General features: G+C 42.1%; 2 protein-coding genes across 3 annotated transcripts; both read left to right on the forward strand.

Moving 5' to 3' along the window:
* The first annotated feature begins 1,579 nt into the window (after nucleotides 1-1,579).
* Nucleotides 1,580-10,022, forward strand: GSTA1 (glutathione S-transferase alpha 1). 2 transcript variants are annotated; one of them, XM_077309103.1, is made up of 7 exons: nucleotides 1,580-1,735; nucleotides 2,494-2,600; nucleotides 3,904-3,955; nucleotides 5,962-6,094; nucleotides 7,081-7,222; nucleotides 7,882-8,013; nucleotides 9,698-10,022. In XM_077309103.1, exons 2-7 carry the CDS (start codon nucleotides 2,514-2,516, stop codon nucleotides 9,815-9,817), a joined length of 666 nt encoding a protein of 221 aa, XP_077165218.1. In that variant the 5' UTR covers nucleotides 1,580-1,735; nucleotides 2,494-2,513; the 3' UTR covers nucleotides 9,818-10,022. The 2 variants fall into 2 exon arrangements, with proteins under 2 accessions (XP_077165218.1, XP_077165228.1); XM_077309113.1 differs by having other exon boundaries at nucleotides 1,597-1,735; nucleotides 2,476-2,600.
* Nucleotides 10,023-16,395: 6,373 nt separating this feature from the next.
* On the forward strand, nucleotides 16,396-23,911 carry LOC143823138 (glutathione S-transferase-like). Its single transcript, XM_077309125.1, has 7 exons — nucleotides 16,396-16,547; nucleotides 16,959-17,065; nucleotides 17,731-17,782; nucleotides 19,020-19,152; nucleotides 20,578-20,719; nucleotides 21,483-21,614; nucleotides 23,589-23,911. Exons 2-7 carry the CDS (start codon nucleotides 16,979-16,981, stop codon nucleotides 23,706-23,708), a joined length of 666 nt encoding a protein of 221 aa, XP_077165240.1. The 5' UTR covers nucleotides 16,396-16,547; nucleotides 16,959-16,978; the 3' UTR covers nucleotides 23,709-23,911.
* Nucleotides 23,912-24,007: the final 96 nt, after the last annotated feature.

Consider the following 24,007-nt stretch of genomic DNA (forward strand, 5'->3'; position numbering starts at 1 on the left):
TCTATTGCTGAGGTTATTGACAGAATTGTAGATTAACCCAGGTGTTAGTCCCTATGAACTTACTCTAGATAATTCTAGTTATCAGTTCAGAATGATTCCATAGTATTCCTGGGCTGCTATGAAGTGGCAGTAAGTGCAAGTTTGTTCAGCAAGTCTCTCAGAATACCCAGCCTTTCACCCAGTGTGCATTTTCTCATCCTGTTAGCTGGGACCAGAATATCTATACACCATGAACATATGCAGTAGCCTCTTCCAGAGTTGGAACAGTTTGGCCACTATTTTTGCTCAGACTGGCAACTGTCCAAGATTTCATCCCTTTTGTCTGAGAGACTTTGAACTGAAGGACATTAAGCATGCAATAAACTGAGCAATGGTTTGGATCCAGCCAAATTTTTTGCTCAATCTTTCCCAATTCTCCTCATTACTACACACTCCATCCCACGTGGCTTTTGTGCATGCAGTCTTCCCATGATCATCAGGTGAAAACCTGGCTGGACCCAACCTTTGCTTTCCCTTATGACAACCCCATCCACTTCCCTCCCTTGGAGGCAAGATTTTCCCTTTTTCTTTCTCTTTACTGACTGAGCCACCTTCATGTTTTCTTCTTTGCTGAAGTACTCTGGCTCTCCTGCCCTCTTGCAGTAGGATATTTTGGCTGTTGGCTCAGGCCAGAAACCTGAGAGAAGGATCAGGAGCCTGCTTTAACTTAAACTGCTTTAACTTAAACAACTTAAATGGCACTTTGGCCATTTTGAAATTCAAAAATAATTTTTAAAATTTTAACATGGAGGGAAAGGTCAGCTGAAATCAGGGCCTGAAATCTTTGAGGTAAAATCAGTACATGCACAGATTTTAGTTCTTATGTTTCAAGCTAACTAGGGTTTTTTATGCTGTTCACAGGGATATAAATCTTTATGTTGAGAACATAAATCTTTATGTTTTGTTCCAGTGTTTCCCACAAATACTTCAGTATCCTTTCTTTTATTCTCTAACTCTTTCAGTCAGGAACACTCTTTCCAGTACCCAAACCCCTTCTCTTGAAACACCAACATTCATCTTGAGTTCTTAACTGACATTTAATGTCTCCAAAGGCAGATTGTAGCCACAACAAGACCAGGGAATTCTTCATTCTTCAGAACTATTGCCCCATTTGAATGGGTAGGGAAATTTATCACATTTTGTTTGTCAGAATGGTAGTCTCCATCAAACTAACCAATTATCCTTGCCAACATTCCCCATTTCTCCTGTCTGTATTAAACTGATTTCAGCCCGAGCTGAATTCTGGAACAGTAAGGACTTGACTTTTCTCAGCTAGAGCTGAAATCAGACTGAATTCTCTTTGGCTTCTCCTTATGCTCTTTTAATGCTAATCAATCAAAATTTTTGGAGCAGCTGGTCAGTCAAGGCTCTTACTTTTTCATCCTGCCTTTCCTCATACAGGAGTATGTATAAACTTATCTGAAACATTACCCCATATCTGCACTGTGTTGTGTAATGTCATGTGCAAAAGAAAGCCTTTCCCTTCATGGATTAATCATTAGGACAGCTTTACTATAAGTACAAAGTCATGTAAAAGTTAGACTTTCCCCCTCGCCTCCTGTTTGAACTGGAGAGCTTCCCTCCTTGATCTATTGCCCTCATTTAGAAGGTAGAGATCTGGAGCTATATAAGTCTGAGCCATACCCATTCAGCTTTTTGCCATAGAAGAACTTCTACCTATCCAGGAACTCCTGAGGTAAGTACTCCAGATTAGGAACTGTATTCAGCAGTCCATAGTTGCTTACCTCATCCTTGAGAGAAGATTAATGGTAGGGGGCAAGCTCTAGGTCTCAGCTGAGATCAGGGGAGATATTTCCCTCTCTCCCTTCCTTCCTGAACATTTCAGGGGGATGGAGTTATGCTTGAACAGGCACATGAGACCTCTCATTTTGGACCTTCCTCCAGAGAAGCACACAGTAATATTCTCCAATCTCAAAGGGAAGAATAAGATATATGCCAGGTGATATTCATACTTCGCAGGACCGGAACTAGCCATACCAGACTAAATAGGTTTTCTCAGCCCCCTGTTGAAAATTGTATAACTATGTTATTTACATGTGTGTGCATCTGTATAATTAACGCATTAGGTCTAGGTCCTAACAATTTGGCAATACTGGTGTACTTACCCAGATGTTTTGTGTGCCAACTAATATTTTTTTAGGTTTTGAAATATTTGTATATTTTTAAAAAAAAACAAATTTCATCCCAAACCTTTTTGGTTCTCACATGTTTACACAGCTGCAAGCTTTCCCCCATTTTACCTACAGAATTGAATGGTGCATTAAGTGGGAGTCCTGAACAGCTATGATCTAAAAAAACAACAACCCCACAACAATAATTTCTTGCTAGCACCAGCAAGGAGAAACATGCCAGAAATGTTGCACAGTGTTGCTTGCAGTGAGGTTCCTCACCTCTATTGTCTTTTTTACATCTCAGCTCCTCTTATCTGAACAGGAACCCAAGAATTTACAGTTATGGCCAGTAAGCCCAGACTCCATTACTTCGATGGAAGGGGCCGCATGGAGAGCATCCGGTGGTTATTGGCAGCTGCTGGGGTTGAGGTTGGTTTTGTTTGCTTAGAAAACTGTTGCTTGGATAACTAACTGTATTCTGGAGTCTATGTTGTAGGCCGTGGCTGATCTCAGTGCAAATGGAGGGTGACAGTGTAAACTTAGGGTTGATGGAAATAAGAGAACTGTAGAGTTGGAAGGGACCTTCAGGGTCATCTCGGTGAGCTGGAACTGGGATCTCCACATTGCTGTGAGTCTCACTGGCAACCAAAGAACAGTTATTCTATTTCAGCCTAACCTGTCTCACAATTATTGTGATATCAAATTTGTGGGGCTACATATGCTTCCCTGAACTATTGATAGAAAGAAAAGGATAAAACTGTGATAGTTTCTACATTTCACACTGGGTCAAGGCAGAAGATAGTTCTCCTTTATGTTGCACTACTACTGTGTTGAAATGCAAACCATATTATACCTCAGCTTCCAGATTCAGAAGGCTTTAAAGTAATATGAAACATCTGGTGATGAGGAACATGCTGTATCTTGCCCAATTGTCCTCATGGTAGCCATACATCATCTCTGGGTCACTGTTGTGCTGGGGGTAATAGACTGAGCAATGTCTCTTCATTCTGGTGTACGCCAGGACTTTAGAGGGGCAATACAGCTAGAAAGACAGGACAGCACTCTGAGTATCCTTCCCTTTGTCTACTACAAAGGGAGATGGGGGCATAGGATTGCCTGCTCCAGACTGGAAATACCTGGAGATTTGGGGATACAGTTTGGGGAGGGCAGTGGCCCTCCAGGATTGGCAAGGGTAAGGCCGAGCAGCTTGCTAGCATAAATGCTCTCCTATAATATTTAGCTTCCAAAAAAAAATACTGAGCTGGTGCTTGGATATATGTGGCATTTAGTGGAGCAGAATTGTCAGGGAAGCATAAGAAACCTTTTTGGCATTCTAAGTCAATCTTTTGTTTAATCACTGTTTTTGCCTAGTCTTTTCCCATGCCAAATCATAATAGGGAGGAACAATAAAGTCTATTGATTTCCCTCTCAGGAAATTAATACATCTAATAAGAGGCAAATGGAGTGAACATTCTATAACAGCCTGGTCAAAAATCCCCCCTACTAGATGTATCTCTCTGCTGAAAATTAATCTTTGGTTGGGCCTTTCTCTCCAACATCATGCGTGATAACCCTGATGATAATCCTCTCTCAAGATTTCTAAAAGTGAACATAAAAGAGGAAATAAATTAGGAACCTGCTGCAAGTTTATTCAGAATCCTCAGCAGTACGAGAACTGGAATTCCCTGTCATTCATGAAATTCCTTGTGTCTCTGGTACTTTTATATTCCAGTATGAAGAACAATTCATTAAAGCAAAAGAAGACCTAGAAAAATTAAAGAAAGGTGAGTAAAATAGGTGAATGTCTGCATCTGAAGTAGGGTGCTTGAATACGAAAGCTTATACCAAATTTTTGTCAGTCTTAAAGATGTCACTAGATTCAAATTTGTTCTATGTATACTTATATACTATTCAGAATTGATGTAATCTTAGATTATCATGCTTGGACATCAGAATTATACCAAAGCTCCCCTGTCAAATATAACGGGCCATTTTGAAAGTTATGGTCAAAGGTCCTCAACTTAGCTCTTGCTATGCACCATCCCCCCCCCCCCAGATTTTTAGTTTAGGTTCAGTTATACTGTAATTGTTATAGGTAAAAATATTTCTGAGAATCAGATTGCCTAAGATTATGTGGAAACACAATCTGCAACAACCTGATTCTGGGAGGAGTGTGGGGCCAGGTGTGGGAGACAGGCAGTGGAGGTGGAGGCAGCTGGGCAGGGCCAGAGCTGAGCCCTGATCACTCTGCCACTGACATCACTAGTCTTTGTTTGAATCTTCTGGCACACACCCTGTTTCCAAATCCCCCACCTTTCTGTCACGGATTGCGGGGGGGGGGGGGCAAATGGATGTCATTTCTGTTATTTCCGTTACAGGGAGCACAACAGTAGATATGGTTCCACATCAAAAATGGCTTTGAATGCAGAGTTGCTGTGCAGTCCCCTGTCACAAAATGGTTCAATTTTGAAGGAGAGGAACAGGGTTTTTTGCTCATTGGCTGGTAAAAGGCCATTCCTGGCACGAAGAATATGCAACACACTAGATTTTTGGCTTAAAACTGGCCACAGTGTTTATTAACATAACTCACGACATGAGGTTGGCGCAGCATGGGGATGAGCCTAGCCTAAGCAGCCAGCCGGCTGCCCCCGGAATCCACAACCCCCCAGAGCACATCAAAATTCCCCGCTGGGAATATGTAACTCCTCTTTGGATTCCCTAAGAGGGAGATGACCCATCTGGGGGGGCAAAGGGTGCAAACCTCCTTGGCTGCCCCCAGAGTCATCTGGTCACGAACGAGTTGCGAAAACCTACTCCGCTGAATAGGTCCTAGCTCGTTACCAACCAACCCCATTAAGGAGGCCCCAACCCCATTGGGCAGGCCCATCGCACACCAGCTCCCCTAAACTGGCTCATTCCCATGCGCCTACCCGCTGTGACTAACAACAACAAACAATATAAAACAAACCAACAGGGAGGGAGGGTGGGTCACTTGTCTTCTGGCCAGCAAAATAAGCAGACAACAGGCGGGCAGCATCCTAAACAGCCGGCAGAGCCCCGCCCACACGCAGCTCTCGCTGGCCGCGCACCCCAGCTGAGTGGCAAGCGTCGCTCTCCTCGCGCCTGCCTGCCCTTCCCCCACCAACGTGCGGCTCGGGTAAGTCCCCGCCACCTTTTATTGCAGCAGTGGAGTACCTTTTGGGATGTCTGAGGTCAGGAAACTGTTGCAGGGGGAAAGTTGAAGCCCTTTTGTCCTGTGCTCCACAGTCCCCATCTGAATAAGCCGCTGGTACCTTGTGCTCAAAAACTGGGTTCCCAGAATCTGATGCTGACATGTGAATTACATGATTAAAGTTCAAATTTGGAGCCTTAGACATAACCTTATTTCCTAACAGCCAGGTATAGAGCAGCTCTTAAGGGTCATCTATGCAGAGCAGACCCAACTTAACGTAGGAACTGCAGCATGCTGACTGAACCTACTGCAGTTTCAGGATAGTAACCATGGTTAAGACTATTAAGTTATGTGGGACTTTCTACAGAGTTTTATTTAGTTGTCCTTATCCAGGAGAGATCTGGACTGAGTTTTAGCTGAATAGCTGTCTTAGGCAGCTGACCAACCAACCTTATTTCAATTAGTTTATTTATCCAATCTCTTGTTGTTTGCCCTGGAGAGAAAGTTTAAAACAATAAAAAGCACAATGCAGGAGCGAGGCTTAATTTCCCAAGAAGAGATGTGCTCCTGAAACCTGCTGCTGTCAGATCTCTTAGTGTCTCCTCTTCTGTTCTCGAGATGGATCCCTGATGTTCCAGCAAGTGCCCATGGTGGAGATCGATGGCATGAAAATGGTGCAGAGCCGAGCAATCCTCAACTACATTGCAGCAAAATACAAGCTCTGTGGGAAAGACCTCAAGGAGAATGCCATGTACCGTAACGTTCCCTACATTCACTGCTACATTCCTCTTTCTGCTGACTGTTTGTACTGTCAGGCAAAGTCTCTAGTCTGTAGATTGACTGGCTGACGAGTCATGATTCAGCAGATTTCAGCCACTATCAGCTGGGACAGAGATAGGAAAAGGGCACTGTGGAGCAATGTGAACTCCACTAATCTCCACCAGTCATGCCAGGCGAGACAGAAAAACGCTTTCCCTCAGCAAACAGAGTAGATCAACTTTTCCCCCAGCACTCTTATTTGGGAATGGGTGTCGCTGAAGATAGCGAGAATAAAATATTAATCTTGTTGGCTGAGTTTTAATTAGCAAAGGTGACAGAGCTAAAGAATAAGGGAGACCTAACTCTCTGACTGATGTCTGAAATCATTCTTCTGGAGGCAAGCGGGGAGGAAATATGCTCAAGGAGCAGGAAATCTCTAAATGAGTCAATCAGGACACGGAGGAGATTATTTGAAAAATGTTCAGAAGATCCTGTTGTAAATATGCTAAATATACATCTCCTCCAATGCCTCCTGCAGGACATCCCCCCTTGTTCTATTATCCGCACTACAGATCTTGGGTATTCCAACATATCTATAGGGGCCTTGCTTCAGGTGCCCCCAACCATCTCTGGCTAGGTGCATGTCAACCTGAGAAAAGGTCTTCTGTCAGTTTATTACATGGCCTTAGGGAATCCACTCTGTCTTCTCCTTCTCTCAAATATGGCACTAATAATAATAACCTATGTGACCAGGTGATGTGAAGATATTGTTTGGCCAGGGTTTTGAACATTGAAGAGTGCTAAGAAATACATTCCAAGTATTATTTATCTGTCATCTATTTGGTATACTTTATGCAGGCGAAGGAATACTTTCACAGTGAATGAAATTGACTTTAGTACTTTGAATTCAGTTTATTTAAAATGTAAGTCAATGCTCACCAGCTATCTGATGTTATTTCTGTACTCTTTTCTGTTCAGAATCGATATGTACATTGAAAGTATCATGGATTTGGGCGAAATGATCATGCATCATCCTATCAAGACAGCAGAGGAAAAAGAAAAACATTTTGCACTGATCATCGAAAGGGCCACCACCAGATACTTTCCAGTCTTTGAAAAGGTATGAAGCAGCTTAGTTGACCACCATAACTCTGTGGTCCAGTGGGTTTGATAGTGTCAACTCTTCATGGTCCCTGATTTAAGTCTCATATGTACAGCTTATCAGATACATAAAATTCACATGTCCCTTTATTAACACCAGTTGAAATCCTCACCACAACTCATCAGAATTCCTTTCTTCTGATAACTTTTGATAACTGAGTCATATTATTTCCTGAATAAAACTGAAAGCACACTCCAAACTAATAACAAACTTTTTTACTTGTCATAGTGTGTTTCTATATAGGGTCTGAGCAGCATGTTTGCTGACTGGAACAAGGCAGACATAGTGCCATGCCTCATATAGATATGCAACAGGCAATTTCCTCTATGAGAAAATTATTCTCTGGATCTTTCCAATATTCTATTTACTCATTCAGCCTCTCTCAGCAGAATTATCCTTCCCCTAGAGGAAGTTGGCTGGAAGGACCTAGGATACAAAGACAGTACCTCACACAAAAGGTCAACCCACAGGAACACGCCTACAGATCCTCACCATGAAATGCTGCAATTAGAGGGACTGGGATTTTTTTAAGTGGTCCATAAATTTCTCCTTTATTTTGTATATATGGTTATTTCCTAGCATAACATGAGCCCTCTAACATATTTCCTGTTCTGTAGGTCCTCAAAGATCACGGTCAGGATTACCTTGTTGGAAACAAGTTCAGCAGAGCTGATGTTCAGTTGCTTGAAGTCATTTTAATGGCAGAAGAGCTCAAGCCTGACATTCTATCAAAATTCCCTCTTTTAAAGGTAAGCCCTTAATAGCCCTTAAGAAGTTGTGAAAGATGTGGAGAAGCCCTTTCTTGACCAAGTTCACTGGATCCTGCTGAGGCGCTTCCGGTGACCAAACAGCAACCAGAGCTGAAATCAATAATGCTCCATGTTAGTGGAGATTTCAACTACCTTCATGTAAAGCCAAAGGAAGGGTTGAATTTTGTCAGGCTTGCATTTCAAGCAACTCTGACTGATCCATCCCACCACTGCTCCCAGGCATCTGACAAATTATTCCAGGGGTGAATATGGATGTATATCCATCAGGAGGTAGAGCTGGGTGTCATCAGCGTATTTATTTGTTTGTTTATTTATTTGTATGCTGCTACTTTCAAATGTCTCAAAGCGGTTTACAGAGATCAATAAAAACACAGTAAAATCCCCTAAAATACCCCTTAATGCAAAAATATAAACAAGATGGCGAACAACAGAAAATACTGATAATTCCTCCCAGTTCAGCATGTGGGTCAATAACTCCCTATCACTATCTCACTGGGAGCGAGCATCCTATTTAACCTCAATTTAGAGATCCTCAAATGCTAACACCTGGATGTTGCCCTGGCCTCAACCAAATGCCTGATGGGAGAGCTCCGTCTTGCAGGCCCTGTAGAAAGCTGACAACTCCAACAGGGCCCTTAGCTCTTCCAGGAGCTCATTCCACCAGGCTGAGGCCAGGGCCAAAAAAGCCCTGCCCAGGGTCGAGGCCAGGCGGATGTCCCAGGGGCCCGAACATCCCAGCCCAAACCCTCAGCCGAGCTCAGCAAAAGGGCACATAATGATGCTCAATAAAGTTGGGGAGAGAACTGCACCCTGTGGATCTCCACAAGGGAGTTGACATTGATATGATATGTTCTCCCCAAGCACAGCCATCTGTCCATGACCCTGGAGAAAGGAGATCAACCACTGCAGGGCTGTCTCATGTCACATAGGCAAGTCAGTGCCAAACCTCAAGGTCATCTATGTCTAATGCTGCCATGAAATTTAGCATCATGTGCAGTGATGACCTGCCGTGGTCCAGCAGTCATCAGAGATCATCCATCAGGAAAACCAGTGGCATGTCCACCCCATGACCAGGCCAGAAGCCAGATTCGAATGGATCCAAGACAGAAGCTTCCTCTAGGTATGCTTAATAACTGGTCTTCAGCGGCCCTTTCATCCACCTTACCAAAAAATGCCTAATGTGAAATGGGATGGTAGTTTTTCAGTTCACACAGATCCGCAGATTAAACTGGCCTCAACAAGGGCCAGGGACCTGATAGATCTCAGACAGTTCCACAGGGCTAGCAAGACGGAGTTGTTCCACCAGGCCAGTGGTTGGGATCTGACTTCTGAACACTCTGACTTCTCTTCCTGTACCAGGATATACCCACCAGTGAGGGTTATGCTATTGTGACTCCCTTTCCTCCCATACGATAGACTCATTTCTATGGACAATATTAGTATTTTAATCGTATGACATTTTAAACCATAAGTTAGATTTTTATTTTTGTATTTTCATAATTTTATTTATGTGATTTTACTTGTGTTGTGATCTGTCCTGAGTCACTTGAGATAGGGTGGAATAAAGTAAATCAGCTTCAATGAGAGACAAATGACTCCTAAGAAATGGTATCTTTTCTTGCTAGAAAATGCTTCTTCTTTGAACATCTCTCTCTCTCTCTAGACTTATAAAGTAAGAATAAGCAACATCCCCACAATCAAGAAGTTCCTGCAGCCTGGTAGCGCGAGAAAACCACCAACAGATGAAAAAAAGATTGCAGAAGCCATGAAGATATTCCACTGAATCAGGATGAGGGCTAATGTAGCAGCAAACAACATATGGCAACTGGGACACTGTTCAAGAGGCCAAGAATGTACAGCTGCAGTTTCCCAAGAAACTATGGCGTGAGGTTAAATATACAACAAAACAGGAGGATTTATGATATGGAAATGGTGTCTTTCACATGCTGTTTCACTCAAACACAATAAAACATTCTGTTTGGCCGGCATTCGGCTACATGACTTGTTGACTTGCAGGCAAGATGTCTGAGCACTTCTTCCCAGTGGTAACTTGCATGAGTTTGATGTACAAAAAAACGGATATCTGTTAGAGTGGTCAGAATAAGTCATAGGTGCTGATCCAAGTTTTCTGGCACCATGGAATACAGTCCAGAGGATCTGGTTTTCACTGGTTATAATGCAGGGACTGGTAGCACTGGTGACATTTCAGGGGTGTTGTTGTACAGATTACACCTCTCCCGAGATGGACAGGCAGTGCTTATGGGGTACTGGACTGGGGGGTAGGGAATCAGATGGGTTATGCCACCTGGGAATTTATTATTTTATCAATGTTTGTATTGTAAACTGCCAGGAGCCGTCTTGGACTGGAAGTGGAAGTCAAAAAATATAAATATAAATAAATAAATACTGCTGAAATTAACAATAACTTAGGATCAATCCATTTGGAGGAAGAATGCAACCCATAAAACCTGCCAAAATCACAACTAGACTGCAGAATCAGAGCCAGGTTTGCCCAAAAGCACATTTGTTTTTCTTTTATCTTATCTTTTAGAATTCTACTGAACTCCCCTGGCTTCTTGAAGGTGGTCTCCCTTGGCTACTGCCACCGCTTTCTCCCCTTCTCAAAGTACCAGTAACCCACTGACTGCTGAGGAATCTGAAGCACTTTCCCACTGATGAGTCTGAGGAAATCCTTTTAGCTGAGTTCCTCTTTTAACTGGCCAGGGATTCTCCTTCTCTCCTTAGTGGACTTCTGCTTCTAATTTTGGCTTCAATTGAGAGTATAATCTCACTGCCCAAATCCGCACCGCCAAATATCTGTGGATTAGCTGTCAGTACAATCCAGCTAAAGTTTCTCCTCAGAGTAGAGCACAAAAAGAAAACCATGCAATTTTTTTTTAAAGGCAGGAAATTAGTATCACTATGCAGCTGCACTACAATGAACCCCTTCCATTTTTTCAATTTAGTGACACAAGACCAAAAAACATCACCCATGTGTATGTATGTACCTACAGATCTGCAAACATAAAAACTCATGCATCTGCTAAGCATTGATTTCATCTATACAAACTCAGGCCAGTACAAACTAGCTTACCTTCAGGGGTGCCCCAAGATTGTTTTGGCAGCCACAGACTTGACTAGTGCCTTGGAACCTAACCTTTTAACCTTCTGAACATTACTAAAGCAGAGAATTCCCCCCCCCCATCCCCTCCCCAAGGCTGGATGAAGTGACTATAGAGCTACTATAGAGGCAAAGTAGGATACACTGACTTGATTCATTAAGCAACAAGGATAATACAGCCTGCATTTGTATGGGAACTTATAGGGGTGGTGGTGGTAAAGATCACAGAGGAGGAATGGGATCAAATAAAAATCTCCAAACTTTCTTCCTCCCTGGTTTGCATGGAGATCAGGCCATGGAGATCCCATATTTGACTCATTCTCCAGCAGCTGCACTGTTTGTCAGTTGAGTTCTGGATAAGCTGCCCGGTGTTGGCTCTAACCTTTAAGGCCTTATACCAGGCCTCTTTGTGAAACCCTGGGGTTTCTTTTTTTTTTTTTTGAAACACTATTTTTTTATTTTCATAAAGATAAAGATAAAACAGAACGAATAGTATACATTGTTAATACAGAGAAAGATAGGTTATGCTCTTCATTTGATACACTTAATTCCCCGTTTCATGTCCCCTTTTAGTTTATTTTCTTAAGTAATTCAGATAAGGGCCCCATTGTTCTTGAAACGCCTCTTCTGTTTTTCCATTAACTATCAGTGTCAGTTTGGCCATCTTAGCAAAGTCCACTAGTTTGTCCAACCAGTCTTCTATCGAAGGTAGTTTTTGCGTTTTCCATTTCTTGGCCAGTACTAGTCTTGCTGCCATCGTCACATAGAAGAATAAACTTTGGGTATGAGCAGGGAGGCACTGCAGAGGTATACTTAGTAGCATAGATTCAGCTTTCATAGGAAATCTAAGACCCCACATTTTCTGCATAATGGTGTGTATTTTTGCCCAGAACTTATACACTTTTTCACATTTCCACCACATATGAAAAAAAGAACCTACTTTATCACCACGTTTCTAGCATTTATTATCACAATTTTTAGCAATTTTGGTGATCACTTTTGGTGTCACGTACCACCTGTAAAACATTTATACCAATTTTCTTTAAGTATTTGACTATTAGTATACTTAGGGATTCTAGACCATACTAGTTACCATTGTTCTATTGTCACATTTATCTCAATATTCTGCATCCATTTAATCATACATGGCTTAACTGGTTCCATTTCCATCTCATACCTTAATAACAGTTTATATATTTGACCCTGCAAGTGAGGCTTATCTTGAATTACCAAGTTTTCAAATTCTGGTATTGGAGCCTCTGGATTTAACGGTTGCTGAAAATCTGCTTTAAATCTAGATAATAATTGGTTGTACTCTAACCATTGAATTTCTACTCCTTTCTTTATTGTTTGCATATCCTTAAACTTGCAGGTTTTTAATATTAAGTCTTTGTACTGGAGACAAGTCAGTCTTTTCTGTTGAGCTTTGCCAAAGTATGCTTCAATTGGCGATTTCAATGTTGATGGTGCTGGAGATAGTCTTTTGATGTACCTTGACCATACGTTCAGAAATCCACTAATCCAGGTATTTGATATTGCTTCTTGTTTTTGTTTTCCTGCTGGCCATAATCTTTCATGGAAGCTATTACCTATGGTTTTTCTTTCAAATACCAGTTCTCTTGATTGTGGTTCCCGTATCCAGTCCACTATACATGTAAGTGCTGCTGCATCTTTGTATAATTTTTAATTAGGAACACCTTGACCTCCTCTCTCCTTCACATCTTGAAGTATTTTAAAAGCAACTCTTGGCCTTTTTCCACTCCAGATAAATTTATTAATCACTGATTGCCATTTTCTCAGCGTTTTCTCCTGGATCTCTATTGGTAACATTTGAAATAAAAAGTTAAATTTGGGCAACATGTTCATCTTAACCATGGCCATTTGAGCTGACCAGGACAGTTTCAGGTCATTCCATCTTTTAATATCAAGTTGCATAGTCTTCCATAGTCTTTCATAGTTACCAGTTAAAAGTTCTCGGAAATCTTTGTCTAGGTAAATACCAAGATATTTTACCCATTTTGGGATTTATCTCACAGCCTGTTTTTCCTTTGATATTTTGTTCATCAGGATCTGTGATTCCCTGTAAGACAATTTTTGTTTTGTCCTTATTTATTTTATATCCTGAATAATGACCAAAATCTTTCAATAACTCCAGAAAAGATGGGATCGATGCTGATGGATTCACAATGGTACAAACTACATCGTCTGCATAACATTTCAATTTAAATTCTTGATCTTCGATTTTAATTCCCATAATCTTTGTAGCTCTGATCTTGGTTGTCAGCATTTCTAATACCAAACTGAATAACAATGGAGACAGAGTCCATCCTTGTCTGGTACCTTTGTCTATTTTGATGGATTGTTTTGTAAGCATTCCATTTATTAATATTCTAGCTTCTTATTCCGAGTATATTTGTCTAAGAAGGTCCAAAAAGGTGCCGCCACAATCAGTTGTTTTTAATGTTTCGAACAGAAAGTCCCAACTAACATTATCAAAAGCTTTCTCTGCATCCAGGAATATAAAGACAGCCTGCAGCTTTTCTTTATGCACGTAATCTGCAGCATTCAAAACAAATCATATGTTATTCCTCATTAGCCTTCTTGGCATAAATCCAGTTTGGTCTTGATGTACAATGTCCCCAATACATTTTTTCTGCTAAAATTTTTGCCAGAATTTTATAGTCCACATTTAACAGAGATATTGGTCTGTACGAATTAGGTGAGTTTGTGTCTCCTTCTTCGTGGATGAGTGTTATTGAAGCCTGTTGCCATGATTTTGGAAGAGATTTTTCAGGATTATCTACAACCCCATATAATAGTTGAAGTAAGTGAGGGGAAACAATATGGCTCATCTTCTTATAATATATTGCATGTAGTCCATCTGGCCCTGGGGCTTTTGGGGCTTTTGTTGCCATTATGGCATCATTTATTTCTTGCATTGTGATTCTTTGATTTAGAATTTTCCTGTGATGATCTGTGAATTTGCTCATTGATATTTTTTGGCAAAATGTTCCAGGGTCTATATTTTGTTCCTTTTTTAAATATATGTTCTGAAAAAATTTAATAAGACATAAATGAATTTCTGCTCACCAAAACAAAATTTTGGCCATCAGGAAGCTTGATCTTTAAGACAGAAAAGCGTCCGTATGGGTCCTCAGATATGGTCTTCGCATTTATATTGGAGTTTACAATACAACCAGTACATGTGCAGATTTTAGTTCTTATGTTTCAGGGTAAGTAGAGTTTCTTATGCTATTTACAGGGACTTAAATCTTTATGTTGAGAAGCTTTTGTTCCAATGTTTTCCACAAACAATTCAGTACACTTTCTTTATTCTCTAATGCAGTCTTGAATTTTTAACTGACTCTTAATATCTCCAAAATCAGTCTGTTGCCACACAAAACCAAAGATCTCTCCATTCTTCAGAAATAATGTCCTATTTGTCTAACTACCCATTCATCCTTGCCAACTTTCCACACTGTATTAAATGGCGCTCAGGCAGGGCTGAAACTGTTAGGACTTGACTCTTCTCAGCTAGGGCTGAAATCAGTCTGAACTTTCTTCAGCATTCAGTTTTAAAGTCTCTTTCTGTTCACCTGATGCCAACCAATCAGATTTCTTGGAGCAGCCTGTCACTCAAAACTCTCAGTTGCTGTGAAGAATTAACTTTTAACAGTCCTTTAGCTGTTTATACAGCACTTCTAAGCTTTAAAAAGTGCAATCTGTCACACCCCTCTGAACTCAAAACAGGTTGTACAAGAATATAAGAAGGATGGTCTAATAATTAAACCAAAGAGAGAAAAAGACCTATCCAATGGCAATACAATGGCAATACAATAAATATATTCATAAAAGAAAGAAAAGTGTCATTTTTTGTAATTTTCCTTATCTGTTTATTCTGTAGGGCTTCTATCAAAACAGAATCCAGGTAATATCCATTTTCAGTGAGACTCTTTCATCAGTGACAAGTCCTCTGAGTCTTCAATATTTTTATCAATTTTATAGGTATCAAGAATTTAAACCTTATATATAATAATCTGAACACCGCCCGTGGCGCCACGGGCGCCACGGACTAAATAAAAGAGTAAGGCGTTCTGGGGCGGGATGTGTCCGGGATGAGGAAGGGTCCGGATTGGACCCTTCCTCATGACAGACAATCGGAGGGAACAATCGGCAGGCGCGAAGCGCCTGCCGATTGCTCCCTCTGATTCCCAGCCCCAGCAACTGCGAGCCGCGCGCAGCGCGGCTTGCAGTTGCTCCTGGCCTGACGCCCGAGGGAACCCACGCAGGCCGCAGCCCCCGCGCACCACCCCCTCGCCCCCAACTTACAATGGTCTCCGCCGTCCTCGCAGCCGCTCCCGGCCAACAAGGTTCCAGGAAGAAACAGTCCACCAGCGGCCCTGCCAGCAAGCGGCCCGATGTGCGGGCGCGGCTCGTGGCCCGGGCGCGGCTCGCGGGCGCGGCCCGGGCGCGGCTCGCGGGCGCGGCCCGGGCGCGGCCCGAGCCGGTCCCCAGCAGACAGCAGACTGACGGCGGTCCCCAAGGTCAGTTTCTAGCGCCCGCTGTATTCGGCATACAGCGGGCTTAATTACTAGTAATAATATAATACTGGCCACAGGCTCACATACATATGGGGATACCGGTCTGTAATGACACTTTCCCCAGCTCGAACTGCTTCATCCTGAGTTATGACACTGATCCTTCAAGCCCATTTTTGTCACTTTCCCTGGAAGAAGCTCTCCATTATTGTAGCCAGACATTTAGTGGCCGCGGTTCATACAGCGGGAGGTGGGCCAAAGGAAGGTGTGGGTGAGCGTGGGCACGTCGGCCCAATGTCAGGCACGGGGGGGGGGATAATTTTAAACCAGGGATGGAAAGGTGGGTTTTTCTGGGGTTGCCCACTTGTATAACATAGCTGTGTGTGAAAGCAGGGGGTGGAGATCAAATACTGTTCTTCATGCTCTGACAGGATTTAGCATTTGGCACAGGACCCAAATCACCTGTCAGCACAGGAGTATTTGGGTGGTTGCAAGCCAACCATCCTCCTCGTGAATTAATCACTTTCCATCCTGCCTTTCCTTATACAGGAAAATATAAACTCATTAGATTTAAAACATTACTCCATATCTGCACTGTGTTATGTAATGTCATTTGCAAGAGAAAGCCTTCCCCTTTATGGATTAATCAGTAGGGTGGCTTTACTGTAGGTGAAAAGTCATGTAAAAGTCAGAGTAAAGTCTCTCCCTCTCCCTACTGTTTGCACTGGAGAGTTTCTCTTTCCAATTGATCGCTCTCGTTTTAGAAGGTGGAGCTTTAGAGCTATATAAGTCTGAGCCATACCCATTTGACTTTTTGCCACAGAAGAACTTCTACCGATCCGGGAAATTCTGAGGTAAGTACTCCGGATTAGGAAATGTATTCAAGAGTCCGTAACTGCGGACCTCATCCTTGAGAGAAGGCCAATGGTAGGGGCCAAGCCCTAAGTCTCAGCTGAGATCCAGGGGGGATATTTCCCTCTCTCCCTCCCTTCCTGAACATTTCAGGGGGGCAAAGTTGTGCTTGATCAGGCATATGCTTACACAACTGTAAGCTGTCCCCCTTTTACCTACAGAGTCCAAAGCAGGGAATGTTGCAGAAAGTTGGAGTTCTGAACAGCTATTATTTTTAAAAAGAAAACCGCAACAATAACTTCTTGCTAGCATCACCAAGGAGAAGCATGCCAGAAAAGTCACACAGTGTTACTAGCAGTGAGCTTCTTTGCCTCTATTGTCTTTCTGCATCCAAGTTCTTCTGATCTAAACAGGATCCCAGGAATCTACAGCCATGGCCAGCAAGCCCAGACTCCATTACTTTGACGGAAGGGGCCGCATGGAGAGCATCCGGTGGTTACTGGCAGCTGCCGGGGTTGAGGTGGGTGTTGGTTGCTTGGAGAACTGTTGTTTGTTTCATTGCTTGGAGAACTGTTTCTAGGAGAACTGTGGAAGACAGCTACATTTACTCTGGACTCTATGTTGTAGGTAATAGCTGATCTGAGTTCAAATGGAAGGTGACTGTGGAAGCTTAGGGGTGGAGGGAACTATAACTGGGATCCCCACATTGCCGTGATCTTTACTGGCAACCTAGAGGGTGCATAGATTTCAGCCTACCCTATCTCACAAGGTCAATGTGGGATCAAATTTGTGGGGCTATATATAGTTTCCTGAACTCCCCACAGAAAGAAAAGAATAAAAAGCTAGAAAGACAGGAGAGCACTCTTGTGTAGCCTTCCGTTTGTCTGCTAGGGTCGCTAGGTACCCCTGGCCACCAGCAGGGATTGGAGGGACAGGGTTGCCTAATGCAAACTGGGAAATACCTGGAGATTTGGGTATGGAGCCTGGGGGTGGGGGATGGGGACAGGGGACAGTCCTTTGTCTCCAACACCAAGCCTCTCTCTCAAGATTTCCAACAGTGATCATAAAAGAAGAAGTAAATTGGGAACCTTCTACAAGTTTACTCAGAGTCATCAGCAGCACTGAAATTTAAATTCATTGACATTTATGTGAAACCTCGCATCTTTTGGCGCTTTTATTTTCCAGTATGAAGAACAATTAATTAAAACAAAAGAAGACCTAGAAAAATTAAAGAAAGGTGAGTAAAAAAGACTTGCATGTCTGTGTATACTAATATAGAATTCAGGATTGATTTAATCTTCGATTATGATTGTTGGACATCATAATTATACCCAAGCACCCCTGTCAAATACAATTATGATGTCCAACAATACAATGGGCCATTTTTAAATGTTGATGTCAAATATTCTCAAAGTAGTCTATCCCATCTGTTTTCTCAGAGAGCCAGTTTGGTGTAGTGGTTAGGAGCATGGACTTCTAATCTGGCATGCCGGGTTCGATTCTGCGCTCCCCCACATGCAGCCAGCTGGGTGACCTTGGGCTCGCCACAGCACTGATAAAACTGTTCTGACCGGGCAGTGATATCAGGGCTCTCTCAGCCTCACCCACCTCACAGGGTGTCTGTTTTGGGGAGAGGGAAGGGAAGAGAAAATCAACATATATAAGAACCAACTCTTATTATTATTATTATTACTGGTATAGGCTCAGGTGTACTGTCATTGGAGTAGATAAGAACAACTTTGCATGCCATGTTGTCATGCAGGCCCCTGCCCCAAAATTGTTTCTTTGCCTATTATTGTAACAAATGAGTACCTATGGGTCGTTTGGGGTCAGGAAATTGGTGCAGGGGAATAGCTGAAGCCCTTTCTTCCTGTGTTCCACAGTTCCAATCTGATTCAGTGCCCTACACCCCATGCTTGGAAACTGAAACCCCAGCAGGGAATCATGTGAATGACATGACTGAAATTCAGATTTGGAGACTCAGACTTAACCCAATATCCTAACTGCCACGTGTAGTGCAGAGCAGGCACAGCTATAATGACCTCTAAAAGTGTTGATTCAAACTTCTGAAATTTCAGTAGAGTAACCATAGTTAAAGAGCCTCTTGTGGCGCAGAGTGGTAAGGCAGCCGTCTGACAGCTTTGCCCATGAGGCTGGGAGTTCAATCCCAGCAGCCGGCTCAAGGTTGACTCAGCCTTCCATCCTTCCGAGGTCGGTAAAATGAGGACCCAGCTTGCTGGGGGGTAAACGGTAATGACTGGGGAAGGCACTGGCAAACCACCCCGTATTGAGTCTGCCAAGAAAACGCTAGAGGGCGTCACCCCAAGGGTCAGACATGACTCGGTGCTTGCACAGGGGATACCTTTACCTTTAACCATAGTTAATAAACTTATTTGTGGCTTAAAGTTCAAACAAGAGTTGTGCTCCTGAAACCTGCTGTCAGATCTCTTAGTGTCTCCTCTTCTGTTCTCGAGATGGATCCCTGCTGTTCCAGCAAGTGCCCATGGTGGAGATCGATGGCATGAAAATGGTGCAGAGCCGTGCGATCCTCAACTACATTGCAGCAAAATACAAGCTCTGTGGGAAAGACCTCAAGGAGAATGCCATGTACCGTAACGTTCCCTACATTCACTGCTACATTCCTATTTCTGCTGACTGTTTGTACTGTCAGGCAAAGTCTCTAGTCTGCAGACTGACTGGCTGATGAGTCATGAATCAGCAGATTTCAGCCACTATTAGCTGGGACAGAAATAGGAAAAGGGCACTGTGGAGCAATGTGAACTCCACTAACCTCTCTGTCATGACAGGTGAGAGCAGAAAACCCTTTTCCTTAGCAAACAGGGTAGATCAACCTTTTTCCCACAAGGACCACACGTTCCTATCACACATGCACTCATGTCACACTTTCCTGTTTGCTCATGTGGAATCATTGTAGAGTTCCACAACATGTTTTGTTCTTTGTTTTGTCTTTCCAAAGATCCACAGAGGGTTTTTTTCCCTTTGTATATTAGCACAGGAACAATGGTGCTCGTATGCACCCTATTAACCTTACTTTCAGTACTAATTTCCTAAGCTGAATCTGAACCATGTAATTGCTATTTTCCCCATGGGACAATCATAAAGCAAGCTGTATGTAGCCTGTCCCACTGGGATAAATGCTCATTTGATGTCAAGAAATCTTTGTGTGTATGCAGCTGCAGTTTTCTAAACCCCTTTTTCTGTGCTCCTGGAGGGCTGCTATTAAAAGAAAGATGCTTGGGAGCTTTGAACATGGACCTTGCAGCATGCTTGTCTCATCTGAACCTTTGTCTTCATCCCTCTTTTATTCAATCCAGTTCTGTATTGTATATATTTGTTAGCTTACACACATATTGACTCTACCCTGTCAACAAGCTAGCAACACTCTTTCCTGTTATTTGGGAATGGATATCACTTGCTGAAGTTAGAGAGAATAAAATATTAATTTTGTTGGCAGAGAATAAATTAGCAAAGGGGGCAGAGCAAAAGAACAAGAGAGACCTAACCATCTGACTGATGTTTGCAGTCATTCTTCTGTTCTAGAAGCAAGCAGAGAGGAAATGTGCTCAAGGGATAGAAAGTCTCCAGATGAGCCAATCAGGACACAGAGGAGATTATTTGAAAAATATCAAGAAGTTCCTGACCAAAATCTGCTAACTATACATTTCATCTGATGCTTCCTGCAGCCATTCCTCATATTCCAACAAATCTTACCTCTATTATGATATAATTATGATAATTTTAAGCAATCCGTTCTTTCTTCCCCTTTTCTAAAATATGGCCATAGTATTACTAATCAATTTGTAAGTGTGCCTAGATGTTTCGTGTGAAGATATTGTATGTGTAGGGTTTTGAACTTTCAAGAGAACTACGTAAGACATTCCAAGTATTATTATTAATCTCTAGTCTGGTATACTTAATTCAAAGGAAGGAATATTTCTACTGTTAATGAAATTTGCCTTAGTAATCTCAATGCTCACCAGCTATCTGATGTTATTTCTATACTCTATTCAGAATGGATATGTATGTTGAAAGTATTATGGATTTGGGTGAAATGATCATGCTTCAGCCTTTCAAGCCAGCAGATGAAAAAGAAAAAAATTTTGCACTGATCGTTGAAAGAGCCACCACCAGATACTTTCCAGTCTTTGAAAAGGTATGAAGCAGCTTAGTTTGGTGCCAGTGGTGTAGAGCCAGTTTGGTATAGTGGTTAGGAGGACGGACTTCTAATCTGGCATGCCGGGTTCAATTCTGCGCTCCCCCACATGCAACCAGCTGGGTGACCTTGGGCTCACCACGACACTGATAAAGCTGTTCTGACCGAGCAGTGATATCAGGGCTCTCTCAGCCTCACCTCCCTCACAGGGTGTCTGTTGTGGGGAGAGGAATGTGAAGGCGACTGTAAGCCGCTTTGAGCCTCCTTCAGGTAGGGAAAAGCGGCATATAAGAACCAACTCTTCTTCTTCTAGTGGATTACCATAGTTGGATGATGGAATCACGTATTATCAACTCTTCATGGTCCCTCATTGAAGTCTCATATGTACAGATTCTCAGATACATAAAATTCACTTGTCCTTCGTGAACATATAGTGCTATGCCTCATATAGATATGCTGCAATTTCCTCTGTGAAAAGATTATTTTGCTCTGCATCTTTCCATTGCTCAATGCGCTCATTCAACTTCTCTCAGCAGAATTATCCTTCTAGGGGAAGCCAACTGGAAGGACCTAAGCTATAAAGACAGTACCTTACACAGAAGGTCAACCCATAAGAGCACTGTTACATATCCTCACCATGAAATGTTGCATTTAGAGGGACTGGGATTTTTTTTTTGAAGTGGTTCATAAATGTCTCCATTATTTTGTACATGCAAATTTTCCAGCATAACTTGAACCCCTTAACATATTTCCTGTTCTGTAGGTCCTCAAAGATCACGGTCAGGACTATCTTGTTGGAAACAAGTTCAGCAGAGCTGATGTTCAGTTGCTTGAAGTCATTTTAATGGCAGAAGAGCTCAAGCCTGACATTCTATCAAAATTCCCTCTTTTAAAGGTAAGCCCTTAATAGCCCTTAAGAAGTTGTGAAAGATGTGGAGAAGCCCTTTCTTGACCAAGTTCACTGGACCCTGCTGAGGCTCTTCCGGTGACCAAAGAGCAACCAGAGCTGAAATCAATAATTCTTCATGTCAGTGGAGATTTCAATCACCTTCATGAAACTGGATATTACATTTAGATTCCCCATTTGTTCAGGGTAAATATATTACAGTGTAGATTGATTCCTGACTGATCCTGGAAGGATTTTAAATCTGAGTTGTCTCTGTGGGTGCTGTATATGGAATATGTCTGTAGAACAGAGGACCCCACGTTCACTGTCCCTGAGGATTTCATACTAGAGCACCATCTCATATATATATAGAACTCATTTTCCCACAAGGGCGGCATCATTAATTCAACAGAGGCAGTAGACACTGTTTATGTTCTTTTTTTGTGTGCATATCCGCTGCTCCTGTTTTAATGAATAAGACACCCTGCATAGAAAGTGTTTTCGTGCACGTTCCTATGTGGAGTCCCGGACCTGGACAACTATGTATCAAAAGGTCTGCTTATTCGGAGTTCCTGTTCTTTGCAAGCTGAGTCCTCCCTCTGCCTCAAAGCGCTTGGTGACCTCCAGCCACCTTCTCCAGCTCACACACAGTTTCTGCCCTTCATTTCCTGTCTGTTCTACTGTATGTCCAGCTACTACACTAAATATTTTTGTTTTTAGAATTTAGTCTAATTTAGGAAATATTTGTTTTTGATTAAATGCCATTTGTGAATATTAAAATCCAAGGTGGGTTAAACTCATCTAATAAGTAAATAAATATGATTTTATTTATTGTCATTCAGGTCGTATCTCCGACACTGAAAATAAGGGGTTTTTCTTTTCAAAAACCCACCAAGTTCTCCTTCATGTTGCATCCTCATGCAACAGTAAACACAGATGTGATATAAAATGTAATAAGCAAGCAATGCAATACATAACATGAACTCCCTCTGGACATAACTTTACGAAAAGTATATTTTCCAGTTAGTCTGAATGTCATGACAAGAAACTGCAGTTTGATGATGGTGCAGAGGCTACTCCCTCATGGAGTTGCAAACTCAAAACCTCCAGGGGTTGCCCAGGGAAGGGAAATAGCTATTAAATCACTTTTAGTTTGCAGTGAGTCTATACAACTAGGTATCTCACCCCACACACAATCCACTCTAACTGAAAGAAATATGCATTTATTGCCAAGATTTTGGTTTGTGCAGTCTTGCTTGAGCCTTTATTACAATGGATATTGCATTTTACCAGTACTGAGTGCATGATTCTTTATACCTGGATAGATGAGAAGCTACCTGCACTAGCATAACTGTTGCAGTTCTCATATGAAATTTAATCGGACGTCACCTGTGATGTAGATGGTGATGAGAGACACAACTAAGCCCACTCATGCCTGGACCACTTTGAGTCATTATTTTAGTGGTTTAGAGAAGCTAAGAGTTCCTTTGGTGTATTTTTCCAGCATTGGAAACTGCTCCTTGATTTTTTAATTATATACATTTCTTCAAAGTTAATGCCTTCTGTCTGTACAGCATGCAAGTATACCTGCCCTGTTTTTTTTTACCAGATTGTTGTACACTTCAGATTCCTTATCTGTGGTCCGGGTGATTGTCTCTGAATGAGAAATATAACACAAGCTCTAAAATATATATGTGAACCACCTTCACTATAGGGGTACACCAATAGGGAACAGACTGCAAACATGGCCAAAACATAATTATGATCTTCAATGAGGGAGACATGGTGACCTGAGTTTCCCAAAGACCATCCTTGAAACAAATGGGATTTTAGGTAGACGCCAAAGTTTTTCTCACAAGAAGCTTTGTTACTGATTATCAGGGTATATTGTAACCTTCAGCTCTTCAGGTGACAAATGAATCCTGAGAGATTATGCCTTTTTGTGCTAGAAAATGCTTCTTCCAATATTTTCTCCCTCTGTAGACTTATAAAGTAAGAATAAGCAACATCCCCACAATCAAGAAGTTCCTGCAGCCTGGTAGTGCGAGAAAACCACCAACAGATGAAAAAAAGATTGCAGAAGCCATGAAGATATTCCACTGAATCAGGATCATGGCTAATGTAGCTCCAAGCAATACGACAACTGGGACACTGTTCAAGAGGCCAAGAATGTACAGCTGCAGTTTCTCTAGAAACTATGGCGTGAGGTTAAATATACAACAAAACAGGAGGATTTATGATATAGAAATGGTGTCTTTCACATGCTGTTTCACTCAAACACAATAAAACATTCTGATTGGCTGGCATTCGGCTACATGACTTGTTGACTTGTGGGTAAGATGTCTGAGCAGGCATAACCACATCGACAGGCACTTCTTCCCAGTGGTAACTTGCATGAGTTT

This window comes from Paroedura picta, chromosome 1 (assembly GCF_049243985.1).
Source record: "Paroedura picta isolate Pp20150507F chromosome 1, Ppicta_v3.0, whole genome shotgun sequence".
In the NCBI taxonomy this organism is placed as follows: Eukaryota; Metazoa; Chordata; class Lepidosauria; order Squamata; family Gekkonidae; genus Paroedura; species Paroedura picta.

Excerpts from the sequence above, each read along its gene's own strand:
- GSTA1 (XM_077309103.1), top strand. The coding sequence starts at position 2,514 with ATGGCCAGTAAGCCCAGACTCCATTACTTCGATGGAAGGGGCCGCATG. Across the intron at positions 3,956-5,961 it reads CCTAGAAAAATTAAAGAAAG|ATGGATCCCTGATGTTCCAG; the intron begins GTGAGTAAAATA and ends TCTGTTCTCGAG. Across the intron at positions 7,223-7,881 it reads ACTTTCCAGTCTTTGAAAAG|GTCCTCAAAGATCACGGTCA; the intron begins GTATGAAGCAGC and ends CCTGTTCTGTAG.
- LOC143823138 (XM_077309125.1), top strand. The coding sequence starts at position 16,979 with ATGGCCAGCAAGCCCAGACTCCATTACTTTGACGGAAGGGGCCGCATG. Across the intron at positions 17,066-17,730 it reads TGGCAGCTGCCGGGGTTGAG|TATGAAGAACAATTAATTAA; the intron begins GTGGGTGTTGGT and ends TTTATTTTCCAG. Across the intron at positions 17,783-19,019 it reads CCTAGAAAAATTAAAGAAAG|ATGGATCCCTGCTGTTCCAG; the intron begins GTGAGTAAAAAA and ends TCTGTTCTCGAG.